The sequence below is a fragment of the Mauremys mutica genome, chromosome 14 (assembly GCF_020497125.1).
Source record: "Mauremys mutica isolate MM-2020 ecotype Southern chromosome 14, ASM2049712v1, whole genome shotgun sequence".
NCBI lineage: Eukaryota > Metazoa > Chordata > Testudines > Geoemydidae > Mauremys > Mauremys mutica.
In genome coordinates, this window is record NC_059085.1 from 39,868,572 (window position 1) to 39,889,915 (window position 21,344).

Sequence of the window (21,344 nt, forward strand, 5' to 3'; positions counted from 1 at the left end):
GTGGGGCCAAAATCAATTCTGTGGGTGCTGCAAGGGCCCAGCTCACAGGGTCAGTTCCTTAGAACGGTGACCAGCTTGGCAGGCCAGGACAGTAAATCCCTCCCCATGATTAACCCCAGAAGAATGCAATAGTCAGCACACTGCCCCTTGGGAGGGAAACTGGCTCCCAGTGACTCCCCATTGGTACCAGTCATTTGGACATTGAAGAAGAATGGAGATAAAAAGATACAAAATAGAGCACTTTATTTGCAAGATACAAATTACAAAACCATTTAAAAAGAGGCATAAAATAAATACTCAGCCGAGCAGAGAGAGACACACACAGTACTGGCTTTGGGCTTTCAGTTGTAAGGCACACGACCCCATTTCTTAAAAATTCCCACTCCCTAGATGCGCATGCATAGAAAGCATGATGATGGGTGTTAGTCGGGACATGCACACACATACTGTACCAGGCACACAACTTGCACACACATTGGAGGTCAGGCACATGCATTTTTGAGGCTAAAGCCAACTAAACATGAACATTTTACTACAAACTTCTTCTGCATTTACATATATAAAAACTCTATCTCTTTGGCTAAGACAACTAAAATGATCATTTCCTACATTCAATATTTACAAATAATGTTGGGATTTATTTCCAAATTGCAAAATACTTCAATATACAAAAAAACCCTCAGTCATAAAGGCAAACAAGAAGTTACTTCAGGAGCGGGTCCTTTGGACACTAAAGGATATTTTCTCTAAAAAAGTTGCCATTGTCTTTTACCATCAGTGGTATTGCAAACTCTGTTTGGAAGTCAGTAGGACGACCTGATCCCTGGTGACATTCCAGTATGTTTGAGCATTTTAAAATCTTTCACAAGCTTCAGTTCTTCCCATATTGAGGTTTTCGGAAAAGAGGGCAGATCCTCAGCAGCTCTAAGTCATCATAGCTCCATTGACTACAACTGAGCTGAGGATCTGCTCCTAAGTGTTCTGACTGCCAGATGGGTCACGGACACTAAGAGCTGTTCTGTGACAGCCTCAATATATTATACTAGCATTACCGATCTTTCTAGTCACTCTCCCACAACATGCAAGAAACTTTCCTCATCCACTTGCTGTTGGCACTAGATGAAGACAAAGAATGGTTCAAAAGCCATCCATATAAATAAAATGTAGCCAGAATTCACCGTTCTGGTCTAGTTGCTTTGTTCACAAATGAAAAAATGTTAATTGCTGAGTTTATTTTAAAAAACAACAAAGAACAACCATGGGCATCTAGATTCTAAATCAGAATGTTTTCCACGGGGGAATTCAAACAGTGCTGGGACCAACCAGGGGTCTAACTTAACCCCACCATTATTTATTTAAAAAAGCACTCAGACAGTGATCTGTTGATTTTCTCTAAACAGAGGTCTTTGGTGTGTCCCGCAGATATCTTGGAAGATCCTGAATATTTGGTCATGCTGGGTCTCATCAGCTACCGGAAGCATCGGGCCACTGCTGTAGACCTTTCCTGCCTCTTCCACCAGCTGCCTAACCCACAGCTGCTCAACCTACAGGAGAAGGAAAGGCCACCACGATGTTTAAATAAGATGAGAACACTTACGACATACGTCTTCCTCCAACTCACCATAACCACCACCATCCAGACTTCACTGAACACTCTAGCAGGGGTACATGAGCTACTGTCAATACAGTACATCAGATACCACAAGGAAGAGAATGGTCTAAATGGGAAAACCTCCTTCAAGAGAGAAATTGGGAAAAGAGGGGAAGGCTGGCAGGGGGATGGATAGCTTAGAGGTTTGAGCATTAGCCTGCTAAACCCAGGGTTGTGAGTTCAATCCTTGAGGAGGCCATTTAGGGATCTGGGGCAAAAATCTATCAGGGGATTAGTCCTACCTTAAGCAGGGGGTTAGACTAGATACCTCCTGAGGGTCCCTTCCAACCCTGAGATTCTATGGTCTTGTGCTTAAGGCAACTGGTCTCAGATTCAGGTCTTTGGGCAAGTCACTAACTCTTTTGTCTAGTTAAATTGGAAATTCTTCAGGACAGGGAATGTCTCTTTCTATATACACAGTGCCTTGCACAATAGGGCTCTAATCTCAATTGGAAGGGGGTGCAGAGAGCCATTTGAAAATGTGACAGGGGGCAGATTTCCCCACCCTAACTAGCCCTCTTCTTCCCTGACCAGGAGCCCCCACCCTTTCCAATTGTGAGTGAGTGGTGCACAGGATCACAGCACCACTTGGGTTTGGCCTGGCAGTCCCTCCCTCATGACAGATGGGCCAAATTTGAGTGAGTGGTGATGCGAACGGGCACATAACACCGCTCAGGTTTGGCCCAGCCAAAAACTGGTCAGGTCATGACCCAGCTTGGCCCTGCCTGCTCTGTGGCTTATGTTGACTGGAGATTTTAGGCGGTGCTGTAATACACATAAATAACACGGTGAATATATTAGGATGTCATCAACAAAAGAAAGCAAAGATGTCTAACTTAAAGACTCGGTGGTCCTGAATTTTTTTTTTATTTATTTTTTTTTATTTTTTTTACAGTCTTTGAACAAAGCCATTCTGGGCATAGTAAACTAATTTTCCTATTTATTTCTAATTTACCACCAGAGTTTTTCCCCACTCACTTCTTCCATATCCTTTGTACTGTAAGATTTTACATGCAAACTATCCATTACTCTCAAGTTTATTCACCCCTTAACGCTTGCTTCTCTGCATGAAGCCCTAATCCTGCTGTTAACAGCACAGCCAGTTGCAGTGATTTATCTGACAGTTGCCTCGAAGGCAGGAGTGGGAGGCCAGAAAAAGGTTACATAGTTATTTAGCACATGACTATGCAAACAGAGAGGGGACGGGAAAAATACATTTCTTCCTAATTTAGGGCCAGATTTTCAAACCAACAGCATCTGTGTGCAGTTTTGTGCTTACTTTGCTCATTTAATTAATTAATGTGATGACATGGGCCATTTGGGGGGGGGGGGTGCAAGTTAAGAAAATTAATTGGCAGCCTGGATGCCTAACTGATGATTTATGCAAGCAAAAACCTGGTTTACACATGCAATTGATGCACATATGTAAACAAGTTAGGCAGGGCTAGATTAACTCTCCTGTGGGCCGAGGGCTATTGTATACAGAGGCCCCACAAAATCTAAGTCTTTTTCCAATTTAAAACAAAATGATCAGTTATGGCATCGAGGCTATTAATGCTAAACTTGCCTTTTAATTAATGAAGTTGTTCTGTGATTACATTTCAGTCGTAAAACATGTAGAATATAGTTAATTCAAAATAGCGTACCTCTTACCTTAGAATAGCTGTTATATTAGTTTCTTTCTGGGAGGGAATTTGGGTGAAGGAGGGGGGTGCAGGCTCTGGGAGGGAGTTTGGTGCAGGAGGGGATTCTGACCTGGGGCAGGGGGTTGGGGTGCAAGGTGTAGGCTCCAGCTGGCAGGCGCTTACCACAGGCAGCTCCTGGCTGGTGGCGCAGCAGGGCTCAGGCAGACTGCCTGCCCTGGCCCCACACCGCTCTCAGAAGCAGCCGGCTGCTGGCATGTCTCTGCGCACCCTTCGGGGGAGGGGGACAGCGTGTCTCCGTGCACTGCCCGCGCCCACAAGCGCCACCCACGCAGCTCCCACTGGCCAGTTCCCATCCAATGGGAGCTGTGGAGACAATGCTGGGGCGAGGACAGCGTGTGGACCCGCCTCCACCCCCACCAGTGGCGCAGAGACACATGTCAGCAGCCGGCCGCTTCCGGGAGTGGTGTGAGGCCATGGCATGCAGGCAGCCTGCCTGAGCCCTGTTGCAGTGGGGTCCCCCTTAGCCTGGGGCCCTGGGCTGCAGCCCCTCAAGCCCCTACATTAATCCGTCCCTGAAGTTAGGTACGCAAATTGCATGCAGCCCTATGCTTCTGAGGTTGGAAATATCTGGCTCTGAATGTTAAGAGACAGAAAGAGGGCCTTTGGGTCACAGGAAAGAAAATCTCAGCTTTCATTTTAAAGAAGCAGCCTTGGGGATGCATTTCTGAGTTGTAGGAGAACGAAGGGGCAGCTCAAGCAATGGCTGTTTCTCATGAATGTGCCTTACCTGTACCAGGATTAATTTACAGCGTAAAGGGACTGTGTCTGGAAACTCTTCGCCAAAGCACAGCAGGACCCTGCTCTCAGGGAAACGGCCCTGGTTGCTGTAGAACTGTTGCAGCTCTAAGAGGAGAAAAACAGATGGTTGGAAAGGATGGAAACCAACTAACTTCCATGAGACATTAGCACACACAGCTGCAGCAGGTGGCTTATTCACCTGCAGGGAGAATTGCATACACACACCTCGGCAGCAAACCCACACAAACACCTGCCGGCAGCACTGCATGCACACCCAGCGAAAGGTATTTAGCTTTTATGGAGAGAGAAAATTAGAGGGGGAGGTTAAAAATCCCAATGCAGGAAATCCTCGTTGAAGAGCTGTATAAGCGACACTGTGCTAAGTTAATCTCTGATTCAATAGCAGGGCGCCTGGCCAGTCCAGGGCCCTGGCTGTACTGCTTCTGTAGTCATTTAGACTGAGAAGAGTCAAGATCCTGGGTGCAGAGCCCTCTGCCTCTCTGACTCTGGCAACAAGCATTTCCCATTCCTCTACAGCGACCCCCTCAGGAGACTGATGGAGCTGCAACTTCTCCCCTCTCTGGAGAGACTGATTTGATGTAGAGCTGAGGTCCTCAACCTTCTTCTTTCTGAGCCCCTCCCCCGCCCCAACGTGCTCTAAAAACTCCACTGCCCACTTGTGCCACAAGTGTTTTTCTGAATATAAAAGCCTGTGCTGGCCTTAAAGGGCAACAAGCAGGGCAGCTGCCCAGGACCCCACACCACAGGATGCCCTGTAAAGCTAAGGTGCTCAGGCTTTGGCTTTGTCTCCACACGGCAGGGCTCTGGCTCAGCTTAGGCTCTCTACCCTGCCCCACGGACCCTGATGCCAGCCCTGCCTGGCAGACCCCCTGTTTGTAGCCCCCCGGGGGCCCTGGACCCCTGGCTGAGAACTGCTGATCTAGCACTTTCAGGGGAGGACTAAGAAAGGAGGAATGACTAAAAGTCCCATCTTCCCACCACAGGGAAGTCCACAGATATTCCTTGTACCTGGAGGAGAAAGAATTGGCCCTGCATTAATATGTATTAACACAGATTCAGTATCACATGCAGTGCCTTTAGGACTGTTATTCTGTAACCTATCAATCGTGCCCTCGCTTGATGTAAGACATGGCAGTGGGGGGTTTATACAATATCTCCAAACACCACCGCTCACAAGAGAGAAGCCACGGTGTCTGGTGGAAGGGATACTGCTGTGTTTATTTCTATAAGTGTTGGCAAGGATGGAAAAGACTATGTGAGCACTTTGGGGCTGAGGTCTATACATTCGGTGCCAGATCCTGACCTGGCATAAATCAGCATAGGTTCTTTGACTTACGGCATAGAAAGGATGCTCGAGCGGTTAGGCCACTACTATGGGACTTAAGAAACCTGGGTGGAATTCCCTGCTCTGCCACACTTTTCTTGTGTGACCTTGGGCGAGTCACTTAGCTTCTCCGTGGCTCGGTACAGGAAGATGTAGCCACCATCCTACAGCAACATGGCTCTTTCCTTGTGTCAGTGCACAGAGGACAAGGGGGGGGAGAGGGCCCGGAAAACTCAGCTGTAATGAAGAGGGTGGATCAAGAGAGGTGGGAATGTTCCACAAACCTCGGACAAACTGGTTGGAGTCGAATATTTTGACCACCTCATCCCGGTCCAGCTTGTTGGGCCTGTCCTTGTACAGCACGTTGTTTCCACTCCAGAAGACTCTCCCCTGGCACAGCCTCTTGATGAAGATACCCTGCTTGTTGCTATGCAGCAGCACCCCCCGATCCAGGTGCCCGAAGAGCTTCTTGGTGATGTGCTTCTGGCGTTCATTCGGGATGGCGTCGGCGGAAGGGAACTGCACGTGCTCCAGGCTATCCGGGCCATACAGCTTGTCACAGTGGGCGGGGGCGTGGCTCAGGGAAATTCGGCAGCCTTCGTGGTAAGAGGTAGTAGTGTGGCCAACCAGCTTCCCTCCGTAATAGAAACTGATCACCATCTGCGAGTACACTGCAGGGAGACACACCCGCACGCAGCCAGTCAGAGTACGCAGCTAACCCCCTCCGCTGCTTCACCCAGTGCTGCAGGAATAACCATCCCGTTGCACAGGAGAGCAAAGCTCCAGTTAAGCGCTGAAGCCCTTGAAATGCTGTGTGCCTGGCTCCACAGCAGTGAATGTAAAGTCAGCATCACAGCTCTCTGGGACTAGAATCAGCAGGATAGTCAAGGGCTGCTCCTGCAACCCCGGCACGCATGAGCAGACCTCACTCAGCAAGCATTGTCTATAATGGGGCTACTCCTGAGAGGAAGAACTCAGCTGTTTCCTCCCTGACCCTCTCAGACTTTCCACTGGGGACACTCATTTTCAGCACAGGTTTTCTGAATTCAGCATGCTCTGTAGCACGCAACCTTTTACCTTCCCAATCCTCCACAGTCCCACATGTTTGTCTGCAGCTGATAAGCCTGACCAGTTAGATTTACCGATCTACTTTTACCAGTTACCCCTTGGTTAGATTTAGGTAGAACATGCCAGCAGAACAGTTTGCAAACGTGATTACATATGTCAGCATGGTGGGCACCGATTGCAGGCACCAGGATCCTGCTACCTTTTCACTGGGAACTGGAGGAGCAGATGGCTGCATACTTCGCACAGTAGCTGCCCCGGAGCAGATTCTAATGCCCTTCCTCACCTTGAATATTTCCTCACTCCAAGAACAGCCCCACTGTTCCAATGAAGCAGAATATCTGGCAGACCACCACGATACTCAGGTAGGTGCTCAGCCACAGGGGTAATGGGTTTATAATCTGCCCCTTGGAAACTCCCCACCCACTCCAGATTTCATTATCCAGGGAACAATCATCCTGGAACAGCCTTCATCCAAGTGAACTGCGCTGCCTTTAGTGAAGCAAATGTAAAGGAGTCTGAGACCAGGACAGCCATTTTATGCTGCCATGTAGGTGTGCAGGAGGGCATCCCCTGTGGGCCTGGCATCCTTCCAACAACAAACTCTCTGCCCTTAAGGTGTCTCAGACTTTGTCCCTTGTTAGCTAACTATATCGCACTGTGTTTGCATCTGCCACTCTGCTGAAACCTGCCCTTTCGCCGTGCTACTGTTTGTTATCTAAACAACCTGCTAGGTCTCCACACACATGCCTGTACCGATGCACAGCAGATTTGCTGTGGGTAAGCAACCTGCAGGGTGGATTTGCAACCAAGAGCCCAGTCCTCAGCTGTGCCAAGCCCAGTTCTCGCTGTGGCTGGAAGGGAGAGCGAAGGAGGCTTAATGTCACCTTTACACTCCTCTTCCCCAATCCTGGTGGCACCCAGGGGCTGGTTTGGTCCTCAGCACAAGTCAGAGCAGCCTCAAGGTGCCATCTAGGTGCTGCTGTGCTGGCCAGATCACCGAAGCACAGAGCGCTCTGGCCACAGTCACTCCAGCTTTTGGCATATCTTCAACACCTGGGGAAGGCTGGAAGGACTGGCACAGAGCCAGGGCTATGGTAGCCTCATGCCACTTGGGGATTTCCCTACGCCCAGGAAATCCCCAGCTGGCTCTTTAAGCCAACTTTACGTGTTGTTGGAGCAGGGCAACGGCATCACCTTATTGGGCAGAATCTGGCCTCCTCCCGGGCGCACACATCTCTGCTACTGCTTAGAAGCTTTAATTCCTTTGCCTGGGTGCTGAGAATGGAACAGCGGCTTATGAAGTCAGAGCGTTTCTGAGCAATTAAGCCCTAAGCTGCCATTTTCAGTGGCTCTGCCATTTTTAATGATTATTTTCTCTGGGTGCACATGAACAGGGCCACAATGGCAGCGAAGCCAGGCCCCGCCTGCGAGTGCCACATGAGATGCAGCTTACACTATACCGACTGAGGGCACAGTACGTAACTGAGCAAGGAAGTGGGATTTCCAGTACCTGACTGCAGCTGTTCATAGCCGGAGTACCCATTCATCAGGGGCACAGCTGCTGTGGGAGAAGAAATAAAGTTATATTTGTGTGTCAAGTTTTGACACAAGCACCGGGATCTCTGGTAAAATCCAATGACCCGGCCGCCCACTCGTTTCGCCCCAGTGCCATTTCCTCTCCACCCATAAATTCCTCCTCTCCACATCGTCCTGATCCCTCCACGGTTTCATGAGAGAAGAAAACCCTGCAAGGAGCCTTGCCCACATCAGGGGTTCCACTTCCCCGGCCAGATGAGCAGCGACAGAATGGGGATTCCCAACATGGGATCCAGAACGGTGCTGCCATGTACGGGGAATTCACTTGACAATGTACCACTTTAGAGCCAACCTGTCGCTTTAACCCCATTGGGCCTGCAGCTGTCGTCTTTACCATTCCCAGTGGAATCAATGGGAGTTTTGCCAGAGCACAGACTACGATCTCACTGCCAATGCAATGATGAAATGAACCTTATACTTTAGATCTGGGGCTTCTGAATGTCTGTAGAGTCAGACGTAACCCCCTGAGCAACTACAAAACGTTGACGGCCATGACTCATGCCATTGCAAAAGTCATTTTTCCCTGTACTTACAATAAGATTTAAATTCGAGGTATGATGATATTTTAGGCATTCTTAATAAACTTGTTCCTCAAACATAAAAATCCTCCACAAGCACCAAATATAGAGGCAGCTATTCAGAGATCCCCAAAATTAGTCTTTGCTATCCTGGTTGTGTCCTCGACGGATTACCCAATCAAACTAGACACTCTGTTCTATAAGTCCTGGATATGTTGTTAGTGTCTTACCAGGGCTAGGTTGCTGCATCCACCAGTCTGGTATTGGAGGGTTTCTACAATTCTCCTGAGGTGGGGAAGGGCTTCTCTTTATTATACCAAGGTATTCGTCTACAACGGGGGACTGAGGAAGACAGAAAAGCCATTAGATCATCCAGGCAACAAAACCAAGGTTAAGCAGTTTTGCAGTTTCAGGCAATCAACATCGTATCAATGGCAACCAATACCGTATGGAAACAAGTCGTTATCTAAATTGCTCACTGGCCCTTGAACAGGAATAGTAAAAACGAACATACTATGACACAGGTGAACTCTTCGGTTTTGTTACTGGTTAGAAGGAGGGGGCCTTGGATTTCATGGGCACGTGGAGAGCAGAATTTACCCCAACAATTTTGCATCACAATGCAGGGTGACAAGGGGAAGGATAGTTCAGTGGTTTGAGCACTGGCCTGCTAAACTCAGGGTTGTGAGTTCAATCCTTCAGGGAGCCATTTAGGGATCTGGAGGGAAATAGTTGGGGATTGGTCCTGCTTTGAGCAGGGGCTTGGACGAGATGAAATCCTGAGGTCCCTTCCAACCCTGATATTCAATGATTCTATGATAAGAGCTGCAAAAATCTGACCCTCTGGTGAAACTCTTACTGAACTGTATGCAAACGTGAGATCCATTGATGAGACAAGCAACTACCGCAGGTCTGCGCATTGTGTTACATCAGAGATGGGTAAACTACAGGCCACATCTGGCCTGCGGGACCATCCTGCCTGGCCGTTGAGCTCCCAACCGGGGATGCTAGCCCCTGGCCCCTCCCGCGCGGGCAGAGCAGCGCACTCCTGCTGAGCAGAGCAGTGTGTCCAGCGCCGGGCAGCGCAGCTGCCAGACATGCTGCTCTGAGTAGCCATGGTAAGGGGGCTGGAGGATTGGATAAAGGCTGGGGGATCCCTGGGAGGGCAGTCGGGGGACAGGGAACGGGGGTGGAAAGTGGGAGAGGGCGGATAAGGGGTGGGGGCCAGGCTGTTTGGGGAGGCACAGCCTTCCCTACCGGCCCTCCATACAGTTTTGCAACCCCAATGTGGCCCTCGGGCCAAAAAGTTTGCCCCTGTGTTACATGAATGAATGTAACTAACGTGTCTGTAAAACATGCAGATTTGTTCTTCTTGCACCAGTGATATCAAAATCTACTTCCCCTGGTCCTATCACTAGAAAAATGCAAGACACAATTTCATGGAGAAACTTTACCATCTAGACCTTCCAACCAAAGAGAGATTGCTTCACTATAGCAGTTAGTTACCTCTTTCATTAGGTCATCTATTGCAGAAGGACTGCAGTCCATGTCCGTGGCTTCATTCAAGCTGCCTCCATTAGCAATACCCGCTTTGCCTGGAAAGAAATATAAGAATTCAGCGCTCAAGGCATCATACCACATGCAGTGATCTAACAAGGAATCAGACCATACAGCATGCAAGAGAAGGCCATGGGATAGGGGTGACTTGCTTTTGGGAAATGTTTACCATTATTAAAATACAGAAACCTAGAATCCTTCATGGGATCTTACCCCTCACTGCCATGTATGGGGAATTCACTTGACAATGTACCACTTTAGAGCCAACCTGTCGCTTTACAACTGTGCAACCCCATTGGCCCTGCAGCTGTTGTCCTTTCCATTCCCAGTGAAATCAATGGTAGTTTTGCCAGAGCAAGGACTGCAGGATTGAGCCCAGCGGATTGCATGGGTGTGAATAAGATTAAATCCAGAAAACAGCCACAGTTCTGCTGGGGCTGGGAACAGTTTAACCTTCACTGGAGACTTTTTTCCCTCTGCCAAAGCACAGCTCTACGTTGTTGAGGGGAACGATTTGCATAATGCTTATAACAAGTGTACAGAAATATAAAGCCTTCTGCGTGAATGAAGTTGACAGAGACCAACATGCTAAAGGTAGACTTCCTGACAACCAGATTTTGCATGCTTAAAAAAAAAGCAAAAACAAAACCACAAATAAAAATAAACTTAGCACAGCTAACACCAGACCGGACATCACGGCAACAAATGTTCTCTGCTGAACCCCCGTTACTATAATCGCTGCTTTTACTGTTGGGTAATGCGAGGGAGTTATTCTATTTCCTCAGCATCTGTACAGATTAAAGCAATTGTGCCTTTAGGTTAGAAGGGGGCATCAGGACTGAATGTAAGGCCAAAACCACAACTAAAACCTTCCCCAGGACAGACTTTGGGGCTGATTCTGATTTCAGCCCACACTCACCCTGAAAGAACTCCATTGACGTTAGTGGAGTCACTCCAGGTTTATACTGGTGTGAGTGAGAACAGCATCAGACCTTCTGAGCCAGACTGCCATAGAGTATTGCCAGCTAATGTCACAGACAGCATGCTCTGTTGTTTGGTTTTTTACTCGGGGGAATAGCCTCTCCTACTCAAACAGCTGTGGGATGAGGCAATGGAGAGGAGGGTGAATTCCAAACTTTCCACATGGAGTTTTCCCCAGATCCTTCCAGCGGGGACGGAGGAGTGTTTGCTCTCCTCCCCGCAGGAAGAAAGGAAAAAAGTCTGGATGGTTGGGCTTCCAGTGGCTCTCCACATGCAGGTCCTGTGCATCTTCAGTGGCCTTGGGACCCTTGTCCCTCTCCCCAGCGTACAGCCTCCTGCCAGGCCTTTCCTTGCTAAGAGGCAACCCCAGACCCCTCCCTGAAAAGGTTCCACAGTCCAATTGGCTACAGTAAAGTGAAGGCAGTTTAAGGCTTTGAGGAAGAAAGGATGCATGACGCCCTGGCCTCTCCTCCCCCAACCCCTTGATCTCCCATATCTGCCTTCTGCCTGCCCCTCCCTAGCCCCGGATCCCTGCCCCACAGCTCTAGGGAAGAGTGGGACAGTGCCATGGGGATGGCTGATTCCCCTCCCCCCACCCATCCCATGACCAGGGCAGCTCTCCAGGCACTGATCTAGGGGGGCACAGCCTGACGCAGTGGAACCATCCGGATTCACACTGGCACACGTGAAGGTGGGATGTGGCCCAGGAAATGCAGCTCGGTATCTGAATGCACATCAGAGCTGGCGTAAGTCCACTTCTGTTTTTCCCTTTGCTTTAATAACCAGACACAATCTCTCTTCTCCTATAAATCCCTCAGACGTTCAATGCTCAGGAGGTAGGTGGCTATGGAACAAGTCACTTAATTTATCAGGACACTTACATTTCTGCTCTTCCTCTGGGACGATCCTGTACACTTTGTATGGCTCCGAGATGTCCAGCTGGGACCTGTCCGTCACCTCCTCGAAGTCCGGGCTTTTGTTCAGAGCACAGCGTAGCCTCGTTTTCCAAGTGGCTGGCTCGGCTTTGTCACCTTCTTTAAATTTCCCTTTGAAAACTGCCCAAGCCTAAAACAAGAGAAAAGTGCCACAGAGCTGAAGAATCAGCTTTACAATTAGAGCTCTGTTTTATGGAGTTTATTAATTTCATTTTTCAGGGTTTATTTTTAGCAATTTTTGAACTTTTATGCAGATGGCAAAAAAAAATCAGGGGATTTGGGGCCCTCTCTGTGTATACAGCAATGAGCAATCGCTTGGTAATATTCCCGAGTGGTGCTTTAATGTAGTACCATTTCAAACAGCACCACATTAAAGCGCACTAGGGAGTCTTTAGTGAGCACCAGCAGGGTCTACACAGACCAATTAATGCACAGCACATTAGAGCACTTTAGAAACCACACCCCCATAGTCCGTATTGCAGCTCTGTGTAGACAAACCCTTAGATCCAAGTAACCGTTTCTGGTGTTTATTGGCTAAATGCCAATTTCACTGTCTTCTGATTGGTTAAAGGCTAAAATCAGAAGCACAGTTTATAACTTCAGGGCCAAATCTCACATTTGTTCCTCAAGGCCATTTCCTGATGTTGTCACTCAGGGAAACTCCTAGTGACTTCCACCGCAGATCTAACCACCACTCCTAGGTACTTGCCTGGCCACTGTCACTGCAGCGTCTGAGCTCCTCACAATCGTCATTGGATTTATCCTCAGTCACAACACTGCTGTTAGGCAGAGAAGGGCTGTTATCCCATTTTCACCGATGGGAAACTGAGGGGCAGAGATACGCTTCTTGGATAACCTTGAGCAAGTACATCAGCTGTGGGAACTGAAGCCTCATCTCCTAGGTCAGGGCCCTAACTACTGTACTGTCCTTCACGCTGATTCACAAAGTGCCTGATCCTCCAGGGCACTGCAGCTTCTGCAGTCATCATTTAAACCCACGGAAAATGCTTCCCACTCAGAGTTCTCCATTCATCCCAGGAGTAGTGTTTTACAGTCACTTTGTCCAGGTGGAAATGACCACTGAAGGCACAGGGCATGGGAGAATCTGGCCCACAATATCAGTGTAATCTCTGACTCGCCAATGCAAAGAGGAAGCTGCAATAGGTTTTGATCAAGTTTAAAAAAAAAAACACAACAAAAAACCTCTTGCCCCAAAATCTGACAACCAGCCAAGAGGGGAGACTATTGCATGCAAATAGCCTGTGTAGGGCCACCAGATCCCTGACATGAAATTATTTTCTTTCCAGAATTTTGCACAAATTGTGATTTACACAATCTGTCACGGTCCAAAATTAGCCTTGTAATTACCCTCATCATGATGGGAAGGTGAGTGAGAGATGAGGGGAGAGTCTGGAGCTTTGCACTCTTTTTGGTTGGTGTGTTCCAGCTCTAAACTAATCTAAACAATCTTCTGTGTGCTCAGTACTCTCGCCCAGGGAAGGGCTGATTTCCAAAAACCACATTTGCAATTAACACAACTGTGCTCAGCTCAGGCATAATAGCAACAATTGGGGGTAGGGTTTTTTAATTGTTTTTACATAGCAGATGCACAATGGTGCATTCATGCTTGGAAATCACGTCCACACCACAACATTAAGTGCTTTTAAAAAGCTATCACTCAAGGCTGGCATGATTTTCATTGCAGGGGAGGCAGTGTTGCCCAGTTGATATATTGTAGCACTGAAGTGGAGACTCAGGAGACCTGGTTTCTATTCTCTGCTTGGCCACTGGCCTGCTGGGTGACCTTAGACAAGTCATTTCCCTGCTCTGTGCCTCTGTTTCCCCATCTGTGCAATGGGGATAACGATACTGACTTCCTTTGTAAAGCACTTTGAGATCTACTGACGGAAAGATCTATATAAGAGCTCGGTATTTTTATTATTATTACAGGCTAGTGAAAATTCATATTTGGGGACATTTGAAAAAGCTTATCAATATGGTGTCTCGCACTACAATGTCCACATATTGATTTGGAAAACAATATTAAATTAGCAGGCATGATCTCTTTGGAGCAGTTTTGGTGTGCCATAGAAATACTTCTTTAGTCCCTGATCCTGCAGAGACTTGACTGAAGTCAATGGGACATTTTGCAGTGATTAAAGCTGTGCACGTGAATAAGTGTTTGCAGGATGGGGGCTGTAGCTTTGTTTAGAAATAAATATCTACAGCAACAATTCATAATAAAAACCAGAAAAAGACCAGCTAGGACCACCAATATACACCATATTCAATCTCTTAGCTTTTTTAAACTCAGAGCCATAAACTCCTGAAAAGTTGGAGACGCTAACTCACTAGGTCAAATTCTGCACCTTACACCTGTGCAGCCTCAATGCAGACAACAGGGCTCCGGCGCTATGTCTGAGTCAGATTTAGCCTACTGCCACAGTAATGTAGTTTTATCAGGACCTAGAGAGCTGTAGGTGATTTCATCTCTCTACAGAGGCGGTTCTTTGCAAACACCAATTGTCCATGAAAAATTGTTAGACCAGCCCTATCAACAACGGCTATGGGGGCTCAGCACCTTTAGGAAGAGGTAGGAGATGTATTAATGCTCGAATTACTTTAATTTAAAGAAGAATTGCAGCTCTAGGCAATTCTCACTGGGAAAAAAAAAACATGCAAGGATGGAAATCTGTTATACTGCCAAAAAGAGGAGCAGGCTGAGCACTGCCTGCAAAGTTAGTGGGAGGCAAGGGCACTCAGCAACTCTCCAGAGGCAATCAGCAGCCTAGAGAATCAGAGCCAGGAGCAGTGCTGCTCAGGAAGGAAGGAAGGGGATGTGTCTAATATGTTTGCAATGAAAGAAAATGTCACGGTACATGAGCAGTGTTAAGAAAAGAAATTTACCATCTCTCCTACCTTGAATATAGAAGCATCCACCTCCTGGTTGTAATCCTGTTTCCCAGCATGTTTCCACGGGATCCGGAACATGCTTTTTTCTTCGTTTTCCCAGATCAGTCCTGGGTACATCCCACTATCGATCTGTTCAATCAGCCACTGCCTGAGCCGTCTCCCACCATTCCTGTCACACATCCTGAAAGTGAAATTCGCAGGATCCGTTAAATGCCTCCCACTAGTCACACTCCTGCCACATACAGAAATCAAGCGTCACACTTCAAGGAGCTCTTCTGTACAGTACGCAGACATTGGAGGGGGGTTAGACTACGCACCATTGGCCAGGGCTGTCTTCATTTTCTATGTCTTGTACATGGTCAGCACTTAACAGACAATATACAGAGATATCAAAATGTCCTAATTATTGTGTACAGATAACAACGCCAAAACTATGAAATGCCCCCAATACTCTGACAGACAGCCCATTATAAATTACTATTAATAGCAATCATTTGCACTTATATAATAACTACCATTCAAGGATTTCAAAGCTCACTATTATCCCCATTTTACAAATAAAGAAACTGAGGCACAGAGAGGGGATAAGTGATTTGTCCCTAGGCCACAATGTGGGTGGGTGTCAGCCCCAGCTCTCACCACTAGGCGATGCTGCCCACTATTCACACTGTGGATTCAAACTTGATTTCAAGGCTCTTTGGGGCAAGGACTATCTTTTTGTTCTGAGTCTGTACAGCGCCTAGCACAACGGGGTCCTGGACCAGGGCAGAGCTCCTAAGTGCTACCATAATACACCTAATAAATAAGGAAAAGAGCACAATGTAGATGTAAAGAACCAAATTCTGTTTTCAGTTACACTGGTGTAAATGCACAGTCCCTCCACTGATTTCAGTGGAGAGAGACTGTTTAATAGCCAAGGGCAGAACCTGGCCTAAAGTGCAGTCTGCAGGGCCCATATGCATCTGTTTGTAAATTGGGGAGGGGAGGATCCAGGAATAAAACAGACATTTCATAGAACTAACATAGAGCCTCTGTGAATCAGACGTGTCCAACACTTCCATAGAACTGTCCCTCTTGGAAAACTGCAGGCGGGACAGGAAGCTTAGAACTTTCCTCCCCAACTCCTCTGTCCCTGCTCACAAACACTTCTTCCCATAATATGCACGTTGCGGCAGATCTTGACAAATGCCATGAAAAGGCTGCTTTCTATTGTACAAAATCATCTTCTCTGTAGTTCAGGTGCCAGTCACAAGAACAACAGCTGGAAATCCCCCCGATAGCTGGAAAGATGCTCAGCCCTTAACTAAACATTTGTCTTGCCAACATTTCAGTGCTCTAGACTATTTCCCCCTGTTATTTTTGATGTGAAAAATTCCTCACCCTGTGCTGGATGCCTGCCTAAACCAGGCTAATAAAGATGATGAAAGCTACCCAATGAACGGACTGAAACTCCCAGGAGCACTATGGAAAAGAAGCCTTATTTGAATCAGTCTAGCCGGAGTAACAAGAAACAAAAACCACACTGTATTAGTTGGCTCCCTTGGATTATTACAATTTCTTCTCTCTGACTTTTACACTGAGGGCAAGAACTGAGCTGGTGTAAGCTGCTGCAATTCCAGTGACTTACATGGAGCAACGTCTACCTTCACCAGTGGAAGATCTTCCCAGTTACATGATGTATTCACTGCATACAAAATTAGGGGCTATGGCGCCTGACACTGCTGTACCACTGAAGCTCCAGAGATGTTAGTGGAGTTATTCCTGCTCTTCACTGGCGGGAGAGGAGAATGAAATCTATTGAGTTTGCATTGAAGCCTATTTAGTAAGTGGACATGCTCTAATGGTTAGCGTTTCTTATCCCTGTCCTTGCTGCTCACACAGACTCCATTACCTCTCGCTGGTACAAGGAACACAGGACTGAGCCATTAATTAGCACATATACTAATTAACTCAAGTAAAACGCAGTTAGCATTTCAGAGACTCATCTAATTATAGTGCATTCAGCATCACTAGAGTTAGAAACTGAGAATTTCCCCTAATCACTGGGCCTCTCATTATAGCTCAGCAGTTTTAATATACATCATGCTGAAAGAGACAGAGTTCTCTGCCTCGGTGTAATTTTATTCCATTTTGGCTGTAAGTCAGTTTGGCTGTGTTTTAGGGCCCAATCCTTAGTCAGACAATAAACCCCGTTGATTTCAAGGAGATAACTTATGTGAGCAAGTCATCCAGGATCAGTGTCTTTGTTGCATGGGAATAGGTGTGTACATTATTTGAATTTCCAAAGCTGTTTTTGCACACCACAAAATGGTGGGGGGGGGGCAATTCTTTTAAACAATTAAGCAAGCAGGTCATTGGCATGCTGGTAATAGGCACAATTTGAAAAGCACCTGTATGCACATACTCAACTAAGTTTAACAAGAATTGTGATCCACAGTAACCCACAACAGAAGTCAATGGATATTGTGTGGGTCTATCCCAGGGAAAATCTGTCCGCACATTATGCATGGATAACCTACATTCCAAACATAGATTTCAACTGGATCACGCTCAAGAGGTTCCTCTGAGTGATAGATTATTCCATTGGCCAAATCCTCACACTCAGGACACCATGCAAAAATTCAGGTAATAGATTCAGAGTCATGACAATGTCAGTGGAAGAGTGGTCCTAATTCTATAACTGCATGCTAAGGACCTGCACACCTAAGGAACCACAATATTCCAAAGGACCTAAGACTGTAGAAGGATGGGTTAGGGAATGGATCACCCAAACCAATGTTTGCACTGGCTGGCTGGTTCTTTTTGATGACATCACTTTGTGCAGCATCTCCCAGTGGTGGGAGGCCCCAGGGACTTCATTGCTGCAAATAAATATGTAAAGCGAATAATCCCAAGCCTTAGTCTAACTTCCCCCACCCACTCTGCTTCCTGATTTCAACCACTCATTTCTTCCAATTGTTGAAAGGTGTTTTTATCCTGTCTGATACCAATTAGCATCCCATTTTCTTCTTCAAGGGGAGCTGCAGATCATGATTTAGATAGATTCCCAGGATGCTGCGACCAGCATTTTTCCTCCCTGGCCTTCACACCAGAGATGGGAGCAGCCTAAACAGCAGCACAAGGGCTCAAACAACTGATCCATTTTCAGTGTTTCTTCCTCTTTTAGAAATGGCATATTTTTCACCCCTCTCCCAATTCCATTTCTGCAGCAGGCCCTAAACAGTTTAATCATTAGGAAGTCCACAGCAAAGTCCAAGACCACCTAAATTATGATTTGTTGGCTCATTCCTCTGAAAAAGGATCCACAGTAACATTAAAGACAAACCATGTAAACAGTCAAAAAGATCCTGTGTACACACTTCGCTTCTGTCTCTGAATTACTCAGTGATATATAGGCAAATTCTTCTGCTTGAGAATAAACTGTTAATACTTCAATTTGTCTTTTGTAACTTTTTAATAGGGTCCAATAGCACTAACTTGACAAGGTGCATTTTGAGGCCATTGCCTAACTCAGGCCAAATGACTTTGGGCCTAATTAAACTAATGTTAACTGTCCAACTTAACCAACACCATCAAGGTAACAACTCTTCCCTAATTAATCCGATTGTTCATAAATGCTGTCCTTCCTTCATGTTAGGCCAGAATCCCTGATACATTTGCATGGTGTGGAAGCCAAGCCAAGCATGCAAGCCCTGAATGACTGATATTTGGGGTTTACATGATGCAACAGTTAGATGGAGTTTAACAGAACTAGCTGGTGGCATGACACGCCACATGCTGACTGGAGATCCCTTACAAAATGTAGGGACGCTAGAGCTAGTTGAAGACTGAGTGCACACATGACATAGGAATGACTTTGCCTTTTGTACATTTAGCCCAAACCTTGAATATTACTCCGTCTTTATTACCCCAGAGCCCAAAAGTGGCCACCATACCCATTGCTTAAATAAGAGATCAGCTCAATTCAATAATATGGTTTGGGGGCAAAAGATGACAGCAGGGCTCCATCACACTGCTTGCTCACTCGTCATTCTGTCCAGATTCCTATGAAGGTTAGCCAGAGTTCTGTCTAATTAGAGGGTGTGCTGAATAGACCCCATAACCTGTGTCTAGCCTAAATGTGCCTATTCCAATTTTGGGCTCAGGTGGGATTCGTAATAGCCCAGTTAGAACAACAAGACTTTATTGTACTGTTTAGGGAACAGGAGACAAGAAGATAGGGATCAAAAGAACATAAGCCTGGCCATGCTGGTTCAGAACAATGGTCCACCTACCCCGGAATCCTGTCTTCCGATAGTGGCCTGTGCCAGATGCTTCAGAGGGAATAAAGAGAACAGGGCAATTATCGAGTGATCCATCCCCTGTCGTCCAGTCCCAGCTTCTGGCAGTCGGAGGTTTAGGGACACCCAGAGCTTGGGCCTGTGTCCCTGACCACCTTGACCCATCGCCAGTGACAGAGCCCGTCACTAGGCAGGGTCACAGGATATTGCACATCCCTCCAAAGCAGTTTCAAAGCACCCTCACAGCTTGTGTGTATTGTGCCCAATGCACTTTTTTTTTTTTTTAAGCAGAGACCCAAGGTGGGAGTTTGGAATTTTGGAAGAGAGGGGAAAACGTTCCAAGCTCCCAGCTTCTCCATTGTTTCATGAAACTGCTCAAGAGGTAATACTGCTGGCATTAATGAAGGACAGTGTGGGGTGTCATTTTTGTTGGGGTCTTATTTTAAGTTAATAGAAGCTTTACATGTGTTGCTTTTCCTCCAGCCTGTACTTTAGTATGCTGGCTATGGGCAAAACCTTTTACCTTGCCTTTGCAAACTAGCAAATGCTCTCCCAGACACCAGTCTGAGTGTTTCACCCAGGTGTAGTCCAGATAACATTATTTAAACATAAAAGCGAACATATATGGAAAATATCTGCAATTATCCCTCTCCATAAAATCACTGAGGAATCATTGATTTATTTCTTGTCAACATAGCAGGCGATTGTTTTAATCAATTAGGGTCCTGGGACACGCGCTGCACTCCACATTCTTAAGGGTCATTTCTGATCCCTGCCTGGAGCGAACTCCATGCTTTCATTTAAAGTTAGGTCAAAATGCAGTAGCATAAGGCACGGGGGGAGCCCAGCGCGGATGAGCGTGAGGCAGAAACGTGCCACCGCCAAAGTTCAAATCTCACCTGCAAAAAGGAAGCTGAGGTTGCAAAGAAATAAAAAGCTCCTCAAATCAATGCCAAAGCGGGCCAGGTTACATTTGCAAATGCAAACGTTAGTCAATGGTTTTAAAGAGAAGAGGCAAGGCTTAGCAAAGCCCTTGTGCTAACGCACCATTTGGACTCTGCCCGGCCAACCTACCAACTACCCTGTCAGCTGCAGAATGTTCTGCTCGGAGGAGGAAGGGGTGAGATGCAAATACCTGTCAGCGGTCTGCAGAATCGGCTTGCGCCCCGGTCGCTGCTCACCCAGATGTGCCGAGCGGCTGCGCGCAGCTGGCTCGCTCAGCACAGCGCTCACAGGCCAGAGAGGGTAAGCGAAAGCAGGCACTCCCCCGCCCCTTCCTCGCATTTATTAAAAAGCAGGGGGAGGGTCTGCGATATCCCGCCTCCGCCAGGGCTTGCAGCCAATGGACAGCGGCGGAAAGCCTCCGGCTAGCCAATCGGAATAGGACAGAATTGAGCGCTTTCTTCTAAGTCCTTTCTTTTCCGAGAAATCAGGCTGCGCGGGGGCGCAAAGGGGGTCTAGACGTTGGAGCCTCCGCTCCTGGGTCAATGTTCCATCCCCCCGGGAGCTCGCCCGGGTCAACGTTCCATCCCCCCGGGGGCTCGCTTGGGTCAACGTTCCATCCCCCCGGGAGCTCGCCCGGGTCCCATTCCTCGGCCCCATGGAGCGCAGGGCTGCCGCGCAGCAGCCAGCATGCTCTTAACCTCCTTTTCCCATCAGGATCCCTGGCTGCTTGGCAGGGATCTCAGCCCGGCTTTCGTTCCCAATCCCTTTTCCCGGGGGTGTCATTTGCAAGACTGCATGAGGTGGACAGGCAGGGAGCCAGCGGCTGGGGGCGTTTTCTGAAACTCTGCTCAGTGTGAGGGAGCCAGAGCTCGAAGAGGGGATTTCTCGTCGAAACCCAAGTTTTGGTGGAAGGCTGCCCCCGCTTTGCAGCGTGGCTGGGAATTTCCTGGAGCGTGTCCAGACACCTTGTGTCTTGGGAGAGTGACTCTAGAGCTCTGGGCAGCAGGGTGGCTCGCCAGCGCTGCTCTCTCTGCAGCTAAATTACAGCTTAGTCGCACGGTTAACTCACTCAGCACCTCACATTTGCTGACTCCAGTGCAAACAATGAGAT

At 47.5% G+C, this 21,344-nt stretch overlaps 1 protein-coding gene across 2 annotated transcripts; it reads right to left on the reverse strand.

The window, feature by feature from the left end:
- Positions 1 to 226: 226 nt before the first annotated feature.
- IRF8 (interferon regulatory factor 8) lies at positions 227 to 20,549 on the reverse strand. 2 transcript variants are annotated; one of them, XM_044987838.1, is made up of 9 exons: positions 20,424 to 20,549; positions 15,015 to 15,189; positions 12,042 to 12,225; positions 10,129 to 10,217; positions 8,853 to 8,964; positions 8,019 to 8,066; positions 5,725 to 6,111; positions 4,085 to 4,200; positions 227 to 1,544 (listed from the first exon to the last, which is right to left on the reverse strand). In XM_044987838.1, exons 2-9 carry the CDS (start codon positions 15,186 to 15,188, stop codon positions 1,368 to 1,370), a joined length of 1,287 nt encoding a protein of 428 aa, XP_044843773.1. In that variant the 5' UTR covers position 15,189; positions 20,424 to 20,549; the 3' UTR covers positions 227 to 1,367. The 2 variants fall into 2 exon arrangements, with proteins under 2 accessions (XP_044843773.1, XP_044843772.1); XM_044987837.1 differs by having other exon boundaries at positions 8,019 to 8,069.
- Between the last annotated feature and the right edge of the window lie 795 nt (positions 20,550 to 21,344).

What these genes read in the sequence shown, in the direction of transcription:
- IRF8 (XM_044987837.1), bottom strand. Translation starts at nt 15,188, where the DNA reads ATGTGTGACAGGAATGGTGGGAGACGGCTCAGGCAGTGGCTGATTGAA. An exon ending in CTCCAACCAGTTTGTCCGAG is followed by an intron (nt 4,201 to 5,724) that starts GTTTGTGGAACA and finishes TTCTCCTCTTAG; the next exon opens with AGCTGCAACAGTTCTACAGC. An exon ending in GTAAATTAATCCTGGTACAG is followed by an intron (nt 1,545 to 4,084) that starts GTAAGGCACATT and finishes CTTCTCCTGTAG; the next exon opens with GTTGAGCAGCTGTGGGTTAG.